The sequence below is a fragment of the Pyricularia grisea genome (assembly GCF_004355905.1).
Source record: "Pyricularia grisea strain NI907 chromosome V map unlocalized Pyricularia_grisea_NI907_Scaffold_6, whole genome shotgun sequence".
NCBI lineage: Eukaryota > Fungi > Ascomycota > Sordariomycetes > Magnaporthales > Pyriculariaceae > Pyricularia > Pyricularia grisea.
Window position 1 is genome coordinate 1,750,806 of NW_022156719.1, and position 16,012 is coordinate 1,766,817.

Sequence of the window (16,012 nt, forward strand, 5' to 3'; positions counted from 1 at the left end):
TGCTGCAGAGCATACACATGTGGTTCATGTTTGAATGATACCCCTGACCAAAATGGCAGCATAGTTTTGTCTTATTTGTTTTGTCTTGCATCGAGCCATATTTCAATGATAGAAAACGCAACGATTTGAATGAATATATTGTACATATTTTACATTGTCTCTGTTGTCGTTACAATCTGCTAGTTGATCCTCCGATATAAAACACCTAGTCAGCACATTAGCTCTTTCAGCCCGTCACAGAGCCCAAGGTCTCGGTAATACAACCAGTCTGAAGAAGTGTTCAGCCTCCATCGCTGACGACCTTGGGGTATTATTTTCCCCCTGCTTCTGGCCGGCTCTGTTCCCTTATCCCACAGCGAATGACTCCGTATGACGTCCAACCCGTCGTCACCAACGACAAGCGAATAGGCGACCCGTCTTGCAGCCACTCAAACCAAAGCAACTGAGCAGCGGATCTTGCACATAAGTCCCCAGCCATTTTCTTGGGCGCATGATCAAAATCCCTCGTTCCCTCCACAACCTGGATATGTCGGTTTTTTCTTTTCTTTTTATTGTCTTACGCAATTCATTTCTCGCTACCGTCAAACTCAACCGGCAAGTCCATGCCGACCCTCCGGGCTGTCAGACGCACGCGCTCCTCCTCGTCCATTCCCATGCCCGGGTTGTAGCGCTCCAGCAGGGCCGTGTAGGTGCGTTGGGCGGCAAAGTAGGCGGCGTACTGGCGGGCCTGCTCGATGGCGCGCGGCGTTGGTTGTTGTTGCTGCTGCTTATCGCCGCCGGATAATGGTTGCCGGAACTGTGCCCGCAGCGTCCGGTGCAGCGGCGTCGGGTCGTTGGATAGTATGTGTTGGCGGGCGGGCAGGGCGCGGAGGAGAGAGCGGTAGAGGGAGCGAATTGCTGTTGGGTTTGCGGGTTGGATGCTTGGGGAAGCCATTTTTTTTCTGTGTTGTTTTTGCTTGTTTGTTCTGGAGCTGGTTGCTGAAGGCGGTTTGAAGCTTGGATTTTTTTGGTATTGGCAGGATGCAGTGACGTTGAGATTTAAGATGGCAGCTCCTGCAATGCTCTACGACTGAGCCGGAGACAAGCATGCAGTGTTGAGGTGCAGAACAATGCTTATCGGGTTTTATTGTGGGGCTGGAAATGGAATCATCCAATGGATAGGCTCCAGGCTTCATCATCGCGACGCGATTGCAGAAAAATCGCTAGAAGCTAAGGTAGGTACCCAAGAAAAATAGGCGGCATGTAGTGGCGGGTTGAAGATTTGCACCAGTCCTAGATCAAGTCGGCATTCAGCAAACACCCCGAGAAAGATGCTTACTAGGTTGCCTAGGCATGGGCTCAGGCATGCCGTCTTCATTCTCCCAGCACGGCCGGGAGGAGTCTGCTTTTTCACACAATCCGCGACAGCCTACCAGACCTCACAACAACAGATCAGCGAGTCGCCAAAAGAACCACCAGTATTATCCAAATCCGACAGCAACGAACCAGTCCCCTACGTGTCGTTCCAGCCGGGCCCCTCCAACATCCCCGGCGCGCCGCTGGCCATCCCGACGAAATGGCTGGCGTCGCAAATCCGCGCCGCCGACAAGTTGGTCTTGTACAGGAAGGACGAGCGCAGCAGGCCCGCGTTCCTGTACTCGGCGCGGCGGTTCCTGGAGCTGCCGCGCAACTCGCTCGTGCCAGAGATCTGCCTCCTCGGCCGTTCCAACGTCGGCAAGTCGACCATGATCAACGCCATCGCCGGGGTGTCCCCCGGCAAGACGGGCAGCGTTGACAAGACCATGGCCAAGAAGGGCCTCGGCGACGGCATCTCTGGATTTGCAGTCACGAGCCGCAAGGCCGGCTGCACGCAGACCCTCAACTGCTATGGTTTTGGGCCGCCTCCATCGGCTAAGCTACGAGGTTGCATGACGCTAGATCCCAAATGGCTTGGGAATGGCACCGCGGTTAGGGAGATCCTAGGGGGCAGGTCTAGGAGTGCTCTCCGCCACGATGCTAAAGAGAGGGCCAAGAATCGCGAGACGCACAACCATTCGCTGTACGTTATGGATATGCCGGGTTACGGACACAATTCGAAAGAGGAGTGGGGCCATGAGATCGTCAAGTACATTCAGAAACGTAAGATGCTCAGGGGAGCGGTGCTGCTTATCGACGCCGCGGCGGGCTTCAAAGAAGGCGACCGGGTCACGTTGCAGCTTCTGCGTGACGCAAACATCAGGACCACCGTCGTCCTGACCAAGGGGAACAAACCGACCCTGGCCTTCGACCCGGCGGTACAAAGCGCCGAAGACCTGGGTAACGACCACCCGATCGTCAAGGTCTGTGCTCAGGTCTGGGAGGAGCTGAGGAGGACGGAGCGGGAAGTGCCCCAGGACAAGTGGACCGAGGGTGACGGCTGGGACAGGGAGATCTTTGTCACGGCCGCGCACAGCAGCCAGGAGGGGCGCAACAAGGACGTTGCCGCGTTCGGACTGTCGGGCGTCAGGCTTGCCATCTGCGACATGGCTGGTCGTGTCTCTGACGTCAAGGCACTGCCGTCCATCAAAGCGCCGAGCGAGACGAATCCCGCGACGCCTTCAAAGATTGTATCCTTCGACGACATCATGTGGGCCTCGACGACGCTGCCGGAATCTGGTCAGGGTCTGAACCAGCCGCCTACGAATCCCGACCCCGACTTTGATCCGTTTGAGGCTGCCTTTGGTGACATTGTGGAGCCTGAAGCGGGCGTCACCAAGCGCAAAAAGGGGAAGAAAAAGGCAAAGGCGCCCGCTGGCAATGATGCATTCACCTGGGGCGATGAGCCGGAGGAGCCCGCTCCCAAGAAAAGCTCGCGAAAGTCTGCAAAGCCAAAGTCTGCAAAGTCAAAGTCTGGAAAGTCAAAGTCAAAATCAAAAAAGGGAAGAAGCACCTCTCGAGACGTGACTCCAGTAGACTCGTTTGATGCGGCTTTCCTTGGTGCCATGGCAACTTCCAAGGTTAAACCAAAGAAGGGATTTAAGCCTACAGCTTCGTTTTAAGCTCGAAACGGACCGGCCGGTTTTTTGCATCCTATATTGTATAAATCTGTAACAATCATTGTATCATATACCCAATTGCATATAGAATAGTTTAGGGATTTCAGTGGTATAATATCCTGGGCCAGGATGAACGGAATGGCGATAAAAGGCTTAACTTGAATCTCAAGGCAGGACAGGAGTAACTTTGCGTAGATAAATGTGACGTTTAAGCCCCAGCCTGAATGGATACCTAAACGCCGACTGTTACCTCGGGCCATGTTTGCTATTCACCGGTATTCAACGACGTCTATTCTCACTAATAGTCTCAGTTTCTGACCCCCGAAATACCATTGTCCAAAGCCAAACAAAGCTCAGTCTCTAACGCGCCTCCTCCCCCGTCTTGGTCCCGGGTCTTCGGCGTGGGGTATCTCCATGTAAAGGTCGTTGCTGGTCTTTGTGGGCGAAAATATGTCGGCGAGGTTGTCCCAGAACCCGAGGTCGTAGAGGTTCTCGACGTTCTTGAGCTTCCAGACGCGCTCCCACTCCCCATCTCCCTCCAGCCCCGCGCCCTGTACGGGTGGGGGCTGGCCGTCGTTGGTGCGGATGACGATCTGCTCCGCCTCGACCGGCCACGAGGTGTAGGCCGGCTCGAAGCGCAGGTCCTTTAGGCGTCCCGGGGCGATGCGGCGCTTGAAGGCGATGCCGTCGGCCATGTCCTCGCTCAGGTCGGACCACTTGAGCGACTCGTTGGTGGTGACGCCGCCCCAGACGTTCCACATGTTGTAGCCAAACAGGCCCCAGACCAAGGGGCTGCAGAGGATGGCCAGCAGGCCGACGGCGCCGAGCTGCACCTGGTCCGCGATGCCCCAGCTCCACAGGACAAAGTAGCTGTTTAGGTCCATGCCGTCGCCAAAGTTACCGCGCCACCACAGGACCTCGAACCCGGGTGCACGGCGGCGGATGCTGCGCACGATGAGGGACATGCAGAGAAGGCCACCATAGAGGGAGAGGACTGCGGTAGTGAGGAGAAGGAGGAGGAACCAGTGGGCGTTGCCGGCGCCGACGCAGCTGTTGATGAAGATACAGTGGTGGTCCATGCGGCCGATGCAGTGCTTACAGATGCTGCAGTGCTTGCTCCGCGGCGGCTTGAGGAGGCCGCAGGTGCGGCACGAGGAGCCCGGGTGGAAGATGGTAAAATCGTAAGGGTAGGCGGCCATGTGCGCGCGATGGTTATCGCCAGTGATGTAGCCCGGATCTGTGTAAGCCGCCTTGTAAAGGGTGTAGTAAGGAAGAAAGATGCTGGTGCCGAGCATTATTTGTTGCAGAGTCGTGAGTTGCGGCCAGGCTTTCGGCAAGGCTGCCGACTCTGAAACAACCATGATCAGGATGAAGAATATCTTGATAGGAAAGGTTAGCCGACTTGGTATACTACGAGGTCGCCTGCACGTGATGATAGATATCTGAATAACCAAAGGTGCCCCTTAACAGGAAGAAGTGACCAGGTATAGCGGCTACGAACCATTACAGTCGGGTGTCTATCGTTCATCATAAACCTCCCAAACCTGACGAGCGAGGAACCGAACTTGCCCGATGTGAGCTTCTGGTCCAGCGCCAACACCCCCCTCGGGATGTAAACCCATAATAGGCGATGTAACCATGATACAGGTGTATGTCTACGTTTCCATGGTTAGTTGACGGTTGTGCATGTCAGGCATATGCATACGACATGATGTGCATATAGAAAACGGGGGACACATATATTGAAAACTCACCTAAACATGGGTAATCTTCCAAAGAAGGCCACAAATGTCATGAACGAAATGCCGAGAACAACGGCGGCAATTGTCGCGATGGTACCCATAGTGAAAAGCGTACGACTGACGATAGCATCATCCAATACAAGGCCCTCTTGAAGCTCAGAACAAGAGAGGTTGCAGTGGATGCGACAACAGCCAAAAGAGAAAGAAAGAGAAAAAAAAAAAGTACGCGTCGAGACGTGGTCAACTGTGTTGGACCTTTTTTTTTTTTGTGTTTGTTCGTAAGCCGCGCCCGGTCTTGTGTTACGGAAGTTGATTTGTCGGGGCGGCCTGACGCTGCCGAGGCGCCGCCGGAAACACAGGCTCAACAAGGACCCCGCGATTGAATAAACAAAAGCAGATGGGGATGGATATCTTGTACAGGAAGAAAGGAAGTGCAAGCAATCAGGATTCCGACCAAAAAAAATTAAAGAAAGCTTGTACTATTCCAAACCCGTCTGTGTGTTTGTTTGGAATGCTAGATTCCCCAAGATCCGACCGTCACCTTTTTTGATGAGCAAACGAGTCCTCAAATCAGGGGGCTGTGCTGACGACAGCTTGAGCTAACGTGGCTTGGCTTATTTTCCATGCGACCAGCCAGCCCTTGGCCCTTGGGACCTGGAGACGTTAAAGAACCAAAAGATGGGATGACTAAGCCAACCACCAAAACTCCAAGAAAGCGTGACTGCGTGCATTTTGGCGGGCGGTTCCACATCACGCGTCCACTTGGAGCATCGCGACGTTTAATTCAACTGGCAACAGCAATCGCCCAAACGGAAATTGCCAGGCAAAGATTGACTTTTTCGGGGTACTTCCTTGCTTTACGAATGATACCGCACTTCACATGGACACCAACCTTACTTTAATAAACCAGCATTTTGTTTGACTTAGTGTCTGCTGCATAACATCTGTGGTCGTCGCTGCAGTTCCAGGCTATACTCGATCGTTGTGGCGCTCACAATCGAGTTCACTGCCTGGTCGCTCACCGTCGTGCTAAATTATCTAACTGGATTTATCTCGGTTGTGCTACACCATACACCATAAGGAAACAAATATCGACCAGCTTTTTCTTTGCTGCTATGAGCAACTCAAATTTCAACCTCAATTAAATCCCCGGCAGTATGCCTGCTCCTATCGTCTATGATGGAGTCAGTGGAGGGGGTGGCCGGGATGACTTGCTCTTTAGCGGCATCAAGTTCTGGCTTGCCGTTCGTGTGCCTAGTAGGCTCAAATTCAAAGAAAAGATCCAGGTCAGTTAAACGCAAAGTGAAAAGTACCGCCAGTCTCACTTTTAATCTGACCACTAATAATAATGTGTATTAGAGTAATGGCGGCGAGGTTGTCCACATGGAGCGGCAGGCAGACATATTGATTGCTGATGACGCTGCTCCAAAAAAGGCACCTTTGAACTGGGACTCATATTCATGGAAGTTCATTGATGCCGCCATTGAGAAAGGGGAGCTTCCCGACAAGGCAGATTATTTGATTCCCAGACCAGGTACGGCTGTCACAAGGGCATCCGTACCCGCAAATGGTAGCTCCAAGGGAACACGGACACCTTTCACCACCGAGGACGACCGTATCATTACCGAATGCGCAAGGAGACAGTTGGCTACCCCTCAAGGTGTCGGCTTCAAGGGATCCTTAAAAGGAAATGCATTTTGGGCTGAATTTGCCGCAAAGGCATGTCTTTGATCGGTCCGATGACTTCTTAGGGGTGAGCATTCAACTGACCTTTTTGATTCAAGAATCCTAGACACACTGCGCAATCATGGAGGGATAGATGGCTCAGAAAACTTGCCCACTTGCCAGGCAATGATCAACCACTAGAAGCCGAGCCAGAAGAGACCACTACGCAGGCTAGCATGGAACCAACAGCCCGTACACTCGATCAATCAGGTCCACGCTCAAAGAGCCCTCAGCCCAAATCAAATCCCCAAGTACTACATGCAAAGGCTCGTACGACCAAAGAAGGCGGCCGACAGAGATTTACTGCAGCCGAAGACAAGGCTCTTATCGAGGCTGTCGACGACGCACGAAGACTGGGTGAAAACATTGGTGGCAAACTGTTTTATGAGGAATTCGCGAAAGATGTATGTTGCGCTCTCAGTCTTTTCCAAACCGGGGTGATGACTGACATGCCTTGCCCTTTCAGAATCCCACGCACACTGCTGAGTCCTGGAGGAGCCGCTACCATCGCACACTCGCACCAAGGCTTTTCCCGAACGGGTTGCCTGTTTCAGATGATCAGCCAGAGGCAATACGACGCGTAGTCACGAAGACACGCCATACAACTGAAACTGAAGACAGCCCCCACGGCCAACCGGATAGCCCCCGCGGCCAACGCTCACAGGCCGCCCGCGAGGAGGATCCAACCGAAAATGCGGATGATCTTGTAGATCCCGCAACTCTCGAAGCCCAAGAGGCTCAACCGCGGGAAAGCAGGACTCCATCACCTCAACCGCCTAAATCCGCTGTAAACGGCGAGTCGATGGAGGGATACCACGGCGAGTCCCACATACCTTCAACACCAACGCACGATAGGCAAACTACAACAACAAGCAACGAGGCCCATTCCTATCGCGAATTTTATGACTATCTGGAGGATTATGTGATAAAATTTCCAAACACAATTGACACGAAGCCTCGTATTCGTGGAGTCAAGATTGATCTATTCAGGTTACAGAAAGCCGTCGAGTCGCAAGAGGTAGACTTTGACGAACTCGACTGGTCACTAGTTTGTGAGGACATTGGATTTGAATCGCCTGACTCTGACTTGGTCAAATCGGTTGAAGAGTGCTATGGAGCCAACTTACAGGGCTTCGTCGAAGTACTTCGTGGTTTCAACGAATGCGGTTCGGAGGTGGTTTCTCCAGAATCGGACTCTGGCAGCAGGCTTTCTGTGGATCAAGATGAGCGCCCAGAGTCGGACACGATGCTTAATCGGGTATCTTTGCCAGGCCGTGAGGGACATAGAGGTTCCGACAATGATGAGCTGGCTGACGTCCAATCTGGGTCAGCTTCGTCGCCAACTCCACGACACCTCGGGAAGCGCCAGAGAACGAGAGAACTCTTCAACGAACGCCACAAACGGAGGCGGTTAGCACGCGATATTGAAATACCCGACACTCCTGAAGCAACCTCAAAGTTCCGGCTTCAGTCCCCATTTGACGAGCCTGATAACGAGGGTAATGAAGAAGAGGGTGAGGGTGATGAGGATGTTGAGGATACAGAAGACCCATCTGGGAACTCTCCCTCGCAGCAATTGAGATCAGAGCTTGCCCAATCTGTTTCAAGCCGAAACAGCGAACAGAGCTCAAGCCAGGACCACCCAACAGCCGCAGCTAATGGGCGAATCAAGGCCCCGATCGCTGAGATAGGTGAATCTCTGCGATATGCAGCCCATGAAAAGCTCCCGAAGCAAGGTCGTCTGCCAGATGGGCCGGCAGCTACCCGCAATATCAACAAGAATGTCGATGCAAAATCGGCATCCTCTCGGACAGTCTCTCGGGTCTCTACACACCAGACTCAAGGAGCAAACCCTGCACCAAGATCTGCACAGCCTCCCCCGATTACTGTGCGCTCTACACCGACAAAAAAAGCTCTCCAACCTAACAAAGAAGTCTCCGTGAGACCCCATGTGTTCTCCACACCAAGGCCATCGGCAAGCAAGCCCATGGGGGTGGACTCCCCATTGGCATCTATACCACATGACATCCTCAGTGACATCACATCCTCCCCCGGCACCAGAAGACAAACCGCCTCCTTTGTAACGCCATCCGCGTCTTCAAGACGGGCCCCTGAATCATCTCGGCGGCCTCCGGCGCAGCAAAATTCGCCCAAAATTCTTCATCAACACCCCCAAAAGATACTACCCTCAATCGAAGGAGGTCACAATAGCATCGCTTCAACATCCAGATGCAGCGAAGAAGTCAAGCGCTTGGCAGCACTGGGCTATCGACAAGAGTTCATCGACAAGCTCCTGCACGCCACCTCGCGGGACGTCACCGTGATGAAAAAGGTATGCGAGCTCAAGGCGCAGAAGAAATCAAAGGGCTACGGTGCTGCTTCCGGCCCGTCGGAAAGCATGCCGAACATGCGGGGCGTCTGGACGGCAGATGAGGACAGGAAACTCGTCAAGATCTACGAGTTTGATCAGATGGACGATGCGGACAAGACCGCAGCTGCCCAGAGGACCAGAGATCAGGACGAGAGGGTGCTCAAGCAGAAACATGGCTGGGAGGGTGCTTTGGAGGCGCGGAGGAGGTTTTTGCAACGCCAATCGGAGGTTATGGGATGATTGACGATAGATACCCTCAAAAAAGAACGGACGGGAAGGCTGTGCAGGGGCAGACTTGATCTTGATGGGCGGGGGGGTTTGGCATTCAGTTATTTCTCGATGTATCTACGAGCAGGGATTCAAGCTTTGTTTTGGTCTTTGAATACGTTTTATACCCTTTTAAAATCATCATTCAAGCAAAGTGCTGAAGCGTACATAAATCCAGCACCTGAGCCACTCTGGACAAAAATTCAAGCCAACAAGTCAACATACCCATTCGCCTCCCTCCTCGGCTTTGCAGCCCTAAACAGCAAGACCATTCCAAACATCATGGTGTCGACCTCTTCAAACTCTTTGTTCAGCACCTCCTCAAACTCCTCCCGAGTGTCGTTGATGTTGTTAAAGACGCCCTTGCGGTTGTACAGCCTCAGGTACCAGCGGCTGAACCAGCCGGTGGCGTGCCTCTCGCCCAGCACCGTGCAGCCCGACAGAACGCCGTGGTCGGCCAGCAGCGCCTTGTACGTGGCGATGGCGCGCAGCTTGGCCGGCCCGCCGGGGACGCAGTGGAACAGGTTGAACATGCTGATCGAGTCGTACAGGTGTGACTCACTACAGCGACTGCTACTACTACTACTACTACTGCTGCTGCTGCTGCTGCTACCGCCATCGCCGCCGGCCTTTTCAACCCGGGCGCGCTCGTCGTCCACCACGCTGCTCAACACCGGCGGGAGGTCGGCGACGACATCGGCCTCGACGCAGGTCGTCTCGATGCCCGGCGCGGCGGCGCGGACGCGAGCATGGGACGCGCGGAGCGAGTTGGCGTTGATGTCGACCAGGGCCAGGTGGTGGTGGTGGGCGGCGGCGCGACGCCAGGGGCTGGCTAGGACCTTGGCGGGCAGGTAGCCCGTGGCGACGCCGACGTCGAGGTGGCGCCGGGAAAAGTTCTCGGCGAAGAAGGGGAGGAGCACCGCGTTGGTCGGGCAGCCCCAGACGTAGCGGAGGTTGAAGCCCAGGACGTAGTAGTCGTACACCCAGGTCAGGAGGGTAGGGGAGTAGACGGTGACATAGGCGCGGTCATGAGATGATTCCATGTTGGGAGACTATTATGAGATGCTTCTTTCTTTTTCGCAAGGCCGGGGAGTTCTGACTGCGTCGTGATGAAGACAGGTCTGGGCTGGAGGGTGGGATTCCCTACTTTGGGTTGTGCGGCGAGACATTGAGGTAGCTGCAGTGGTAGCTTGGGCTAGGTGCACCACAAGGACTGCTTAAAGAATCCCAAAGGAGTGAGAGACACTAGCTACCCGTGCATGTGCATGGATACAAGTGCTGCTCCAGCTACTCTGGTGATATGGGTAAAAGTCCCCATCCCTGAAAAGTTAGCATAACGCTGTGGGCCCTGTGGGTGTTCCCGATTTTAGTATTATCTTTTTGCAAAAAGATAAAGCTACTATGTGGGCAGGTACTTGAAGCTCCCCGCGAATAGTTAAGTTGGTAAAATCCCACGCGTACACGTATGGGTACAGGGGAGGGCATTTGTCGCCAGGTCCCGTAGAAGATTTGCCAACTTCAGTCGGCCTGGAAAAGACGTTTGGTCGCAATGGCGCGGCTCTCTCATGCTTCAGATGACAGGGCGTCAGCCGACTTTCCTCTGATAATTTTCAAGGGTCTTCCTTGCTGTTTCTCTCCATGACCATGTGCCCAGAAAACACCATTGCTCAGATCGGAAGAAGGAGTCGCATCTGTAGTAGTATGCGCATGACTCCTTCGTTCCGATGCGGCAACAACAGTATTGTTAGTCTCGTTTGAGCTGTTCCAGAGTTGTATTGGGATGTTCCCACGTTGCCCCCACGAGTTTCCAGGGCATTCGCAGTGCCGAGTAAGCGTCCGGCATAATTTGAAGATGCCACTTGGTACCGCTCTAGCCACTGGAGTTCCACTACTTCAGCCAGTAGTGACTGTTGCATCCCAATGCCCTTAAAATTCTGCGATGTGATGAGGCCGACAGGATAAGTGGATGAGCAGGAGGACCCTACATCTAAGGGTGGAGGCACCAAGAGAATTGTGCCACAAACCTCCACCAGTCGAATCCCAAAGGTTCCAATAAATGTCCAACGGGATAATTTTACACATGATATCTCATGAGTATTTCAACAGCGGTGAAGTTATCCTGCATGTGATATGTGCATCGAAATTTATTGGACATGTTGACGTGGGTATATTATGACCAATGATCAAAAGGAAAACGGTGCCAAGAAGAGACAAAACCCCATAAGAACCAGGCATATAGCCAAAAAATTGCCTGTTGGTGAGTGGTTTAACACAAGAGAATATGGGTATTGCTTGTGATCGTTTGATGAATTTTGCTGCACGCATGCAGGGTCTGGACCCACTGCGACCAACAACAGGTTTGAACTTCAGTATATTCGTTATCATTTGGGCGGTGGTGGAACCGTGAAGGAGATATTGGAGGAAGCAGCTGAGTCGCTCATAGGCTTCTGGCAGGAAACAGTCATTCTGAGGTGCACCATGGTGAGTTAGTGTCATGTACCTCCATTCTTGGCTGCGTCAAATGCATTGTTGGTTCGTCATGAATATGTAGCTAGTGAAACTGGGGCTGTATCCGTTGGCAATGATAGTGCTCGGCAGGCGCAGAACCAGCCGTATTCTAGTGCCGGCAGTAATTTCGGGAATTGCAGAGAAAACCTATGATACTTACAATGTCATGTAGGAGTGGAACTTGGGATCAACGATTTCTTTCTTGACTTCGTCGATTAGGCGGTCAAGGGATTCCTGTGACCATCCCAAGGCCCCAAAAACCGGCGTCGATAATGGCTCAAGTACACCAAGCCAGTTTTTAGTCATCAAGTCGCCGATACGCTGCAGCCGCTTGCCTGGGTAACAGGCGTTTGTCGGTGCTGCATATTTGTTTTCTTGGATGTTTACGAAGCCGGCCAGTCGTAGTATGCGTCTGTACTCGAGTGGATAAAATACAGATGAGCCGAGCTCTCGAAGGCCTGTTCAGAAAAATATTTAGCCCTAGTAAGGACAAGCAGCAGAGCTCAAAGTCCAACAGAGCAGTGCTTCCAGTCGCCACTGATTGTATAGTATCACCGCTGGATTGTGGAGTAGACTGGGGGAGACGAACCTTTACGAAGTACCTTGTTCCATCTCATGAAAGCGCCGCCGTCCAGAGAATGATCCGGACTCTGTACGTGAACGATCCACTCTGTAAACTCGACCCAGCCGCCAGGGTTCAGATTCTGGTTCAGCGATTATCAGCAAAAAGTTCTTTTATAAAGAGGCTGCGGATCCTCTCACAGAGTATATGGATTCGACCAGGTGGCCCTTTGCCTGGATGTCTCCCAGCATGCGGACGTGGATCAGGTCAAATCCCTCTTCAAATTCCCAATCCTTGGTCGCGTCCATGACCATAAAGGTGCAGTTCTTTGGTTTGGATATGTGAGGCCTCACATATTCGATATCGATGCCTATTACTGTGGTCTGGGGATGTAGTTTCGCTGCAGTCAATTCAATACGAACACGCAGGATAATTGTCAGTCATGGTCTGCCCTGCTAATGTTATGCATGTCTGTGGAGCCTCGGTTCGGGCGACAAACGTTGCAGCGATATGTCACAACTAACCATATTCCTATGCAAGATATGCATGTTAGCTACTTGCAGTTGAATTTTTTTTAGACACATGTACACACCTATGCATGTGGAGTGCATGATGCATAGGGAAAATCGGGGTTTGGTTCCACTTACTATTGCCCACGTCCCAGGTCCTGTACCAACATCTAGCACTCTCCTTGGATTGGTCAACGGTGCCAAATGGTACTTGTCGTCAAAAAGATCCAAGATGACTCTGTGCTGGATTTCTGGTTATAGGTTTGACTCGGTTAGCGAGCTGCACACTGGAGGAGCTCGAGAGTCAGTCGCTCATCAAAGGCCGGTCGGTGAATACGTACCATTTCTGTCGTGTTCTCGCTTTCAACATTATGGAAGGTTAGCTTTTACTTGAGTGGTATCCAATGGAATGTGCGTGGAGCACGCAGGCCAGCCTCATCCTACCTCATCATTGGGGATATGACCATATCTCGCTATAAAGGATTAAGATTTGGTTAGCACCGGTTCAGGCAGGTCGGTGGAAAGGGATTAAAAAAAGCATTTTCAACTCACGCGGCGAAGTTCCTAGTTTTTTAGACAAGTACCGGAAGAATCTCTTGGTAGTCGACTTTTTTTGTTTATGTATTCTGTCATGTCTGTTAGTGATATCGGCCATGTAACAAATAAAATGGCACGTAATAAGCGCGGAGGCATGGATAACCATACGGTTCGAAGGTTTTGCTTGGGCAGGCCTCATCGGATTCGTCGGAATCTACCTTGGGCCAGTAATCGCCCGCCTTTGTTCATTAGAGTCAATTCATGTCAGCTATTCAATCCTGAACCTCATGCTTGATTGTTGAAGTGCGCACATTATTGTCCGCATGCACGTCAGGTCAGGCCATATTGTAATTGGTTGCGCTTCTAGTGCCTGGCAACAGACAACTTCACCCCTTGGCAAAAGCAAAAAGGCAGCACAACGGCACATTGTTAGGGTCGGCGGTGTGAGTGGGTGGAGGTATATGAGGGGTGATGCAATGTGCCAAGGCAAGCTTGATGCTCTTGATTGGCGAAAAAGTTTGGATACGAAGATGATCTTCCCGCGATTTGGTCCTACCGTGCAACTTGTTTGGTTGACACTTGCCCATTGCCGCAGAGCTAATACTTTTCAGATCTCGATAAAAAAAAAAAAAAACGATTGCGCTAATGAGCGGTGCGTTGGAAACGGGAGAGACCCTGAAAAGGATGGATAAATATGACGAAGAGGCAGCAGGCGGGCTTGGGAGAGCGCATGAGAAAAGGGGGGAAAAGTAAAACGAGATAAAAATAACAGTAGACAAGAATAAACATTACATCACATACCAGCGCAGATGAGCCGGACGAGAACTGAGAATAACTGCCAGAGTCGGTAGGCACTCGAGTTCCAGATCCGTAGGAATCTGGTCTGTCGCTGTGGCTTCCGTATGGGTTGTGATGGTGCGGGGTAGGCGTAGCGATATGCCTATCCGCCGCTCTGCTGCTGCTCCCGCGCCGCTCCGCGTCCAAGATCGACCACGTCGTAGATGCCGTTTGGGGAGGCTGCTTGTCGTCGCCCTCCGAAGCCGCCGTGCCGCTTTCCATCACCGGCGATGCACGTGAGGCGGGCAAGGTGGGCGTCGCAAAATCAAAAGAAGCAACTTCCAACCCGATTGGGGGAATCGCTTGGCAAATTCCTCGATGCCCCCGCGCACTCTCGTCGTCCTTTGCTCTCCTATCCCGAATGCGAAAGGTTGTATTTGTGGAAAAGATGCCTTTCTTTTTTTTAGAATTTCAACGTTTTTGTCCTCCGGTGACTGAATGATCGATGCGGGCTTGTTATTCGTAGTCGTAGAAGGATAAAAAAAAGACAGAGTCCTTGCCAACTCTAACTTTTATCTGATCCGTCGTCGTCGCACGTACGTCAGGAAAAAAAAAAAAAAAAGGTCAGTCGCTTGTGCGACGACGGGAGCTGTGTCTTCTCTGCTCTTGTCGTGACTCTCTTTCCGTCTTCGATTTAGAGCGGCTCTGTCCTTTTGGCGGCTGTGGAACGTAGACCGACACTTTCCCAATGCCGTAACGTAAGGAGCCGTCGCTCTTTGAGTGCCCGGTTTGATGCTCGACAGCGGATCCGTGTCGAACAATAATTCAGAAACCAAGCAATGACCTCCACCGGCGTGACAGCTGGATGAAGTATTGTAGAACGTTCCTTTTTTCAATGCCGCATGTCCCAGAGTATTTTTGGGTCTTTTTTTTCTAGGCCGCGTTTCTTTTCATTATTTTTTTTATTATTATTTTTGATTCTGCCTTTCTTCTTCTTTTATGTATTGCAAGGAGGCGCGCGCGCGCGAGGAGCTGCCTTTTTGTCATTTACGACCTTTCACCCCGAAGCATGCTGCTTTCCCTCCACATTTCGGAAACTCTAAAACCTTTTTCTCCTTATTCCCCTTTTTTTTCCCACCTTCCCTGTTCTGCGCACATACAATTACAGTCCGATTGACAAGGGTCGGATTGCTCTCCCGGACTGGAGTCTTTCCAGCGACGTGGATCTGCAACAAAGACATGACATCGTGCGCGACGGGGAACCCGAAGTTTGGGCACACACGCACGCTCTCTCTTTGTGCAAGTTTGGCGGTTGGGAAAGCATTTTGTCACCTCCCATACAGTAACATTGTCATTCGAGTCGTAGCGTCAACGAGTAGGATTAAAGCTTTCACTTGATTCACGAGAAAGAAACGAAGAGAATAACGAATTCAAAGAGAAAGGCAAAAAGACGAATAACAGTATACGCATGACATTTGAGCTTGTCAGTAGATACTAGAACTAGACTACCTAGTGAGTTTCGTCCCCAACACCTTTTAGCCGGCAGTTCACGTTGGGTACCTACCGTTCTCCATACCTCGCTTGGTCGCTACCATATACGTGGTAATTACGTACTACACCTCATACACAGTTGGGTTGAAAACAACAAGTGGAGCCAGCTATTGTTGAAACTAATGCCGGCATGGCGTTGATGCTACGCTTCACTAGATATCGACTAGCGTCATCTCATTTGAGCTGAGCTGAACTGGCCAGCTGCTATTTTTTCCCAGGTGTTACTGTACTCCCTACCTATGTAAAGTACTGCGTAATCTTTTCTTGGTGGAACCCCCACATTGATCGATTTTCTACCACGTAATTGTTCAGGTTTTTATTTTTAAAAGCTCCTTCTTTTTATGCCTGTGAAACCAGGCCACAGGAATTTCACCTCTGAACATTTCTCGTAGTTCCACCTAGCATCGTATTTGATCCCTGTCAATACCTACCTGTAGTACTCCGTAATA

At 51.8% G+C, this 16,012-nt stretch overlaps 6 protein-coding genes across 6 annotated transcripts; 2 read left to right on the forward strand and 4 right to left on the reverse strand.

The window, feature by feature from the left end:
- Window positions 1–565: 565 nt before the first annotated feature.
- PgNI_08478 (uncharacterized protein) lies at window positions 566–934 on the reverse strand (the record flags this gene model as incomplete). The annotated part of the gene is made up of 1 exon (XM_031128475.1): window positions 566–934. The coding sequence occupies one exon, from the start codon at window positions 932–934 to the stop codon at window positions 566–568; it is 369 nt and encodes a 122-aa protein (XP_030978838.1).
- A 376-nt stretch (window positions 935–1,310) lies between these two features.
- PgNI_08479 (uncharacterized protein) lies at window positions 1,311–3,017 on the forward strand (the record flags this gene model as incomplete). Its single annotated transcript, XM_031128476.1, has 1 exon — window positions 1,311–3,017. One exon carries the CDS (start codon window positions 1,311–1,313, stop codon window positions 3,015–3,017), a length of 1,707 nt encoding a protein of 568 aa, XP_030978839.1.
- A 185-nt stretch (window positions 3,018–3,202) lies between these two features.
- Window positions 3,203–5,249, reverse strand: PgNI_08480 (uncharacterized protein). Its single transcript, XM_031128477.1, has 3 exons — window positions 4,769–5,249; window positions 4,516–4,669; window positions 3,203–4,393 (listed from the first exon to the last, which is right to left on the reverse strand). The coding sequence occupies exons 1-3, from the start codon at window positions 4,855–4,857 to the stop codon at window positions 3,368–3,370; spliced, it is 1,269 nt and encodes a 422-aa protein (XP_030978430.1). The 5' UTR covers window positions 4,858–5,249; the 3' UTR covers window positions 3,203–3,367.
- Window positions 5,250–5,913: 664 nt separating this feature from the next.
- Window positions 5,914–9,092, forward strand: PgNI_08481 (uncharacterized protein; the record flags this gene model as incomplete). Its single annotated transcript, XM_031128478.1, has 4 exons — window positions 5,914–6,042; window positions 6,116–6,479; window positions 6,605–6,885; window positions 6,948–9,092. The coding sequence occupies 4 exons, from the start codon at window positions 5,914–5,916 to the stop codon at window positions 9,090–9,092; spliced, it is 2,919 nt and encodes a 972-aa protein (XP_030978429.1).
- Window positions 9,093–9,322: 230 nt separating this feature from the next.
- Window positions 9,323–10,162, reverse strand: PgNI_08482 (uncharacterized protein; the record flags this gene model as incomplete). Its single annotated transcript, XM_031128479.1, has 1 exon — window positions 9,323–10,162. The coding sequence occupies one exon, from the start codon at window positions 10,160–10,162 to the stop codon at window positions 9,323–9,325; it is 840 nt and encodes a 279-aa protein (XP_030978428.1).
- A 1,023-nt stretch (window positions 10,163–11,185) lies between these two features.
- On the reverse strand, window positions 11,186–14,294 carry PgNI_08483 (uncharacterized protein; the record flags this gene model as incomplete). The annotated part of the gene is made up of 10 exons (XM_031128480.1): window positions 11,186–11,585; window positions 11,788–12,085; window positions 12,217–12,331; window positions 12,390–12,559; window positions 12,782–12,949; window positions 13,040–13,058; window positions 13,143–13,171; window positions 13,251–13,324; window positions 13,404–13,474; window positions 14,037–14,294. 10 exons carry the CDS (start codon window positions 14,292–14,294, stop codon window positions 11,501–11,503), a joined length of 1,287 nt encoding a protein of 428 aa, XP_030978427.1. The 3' UTR covers window positions 11,186–11,500.
- Between the last annotated feature and the right edge of the window lie 1,718 nt (window positions 14,295–16,012).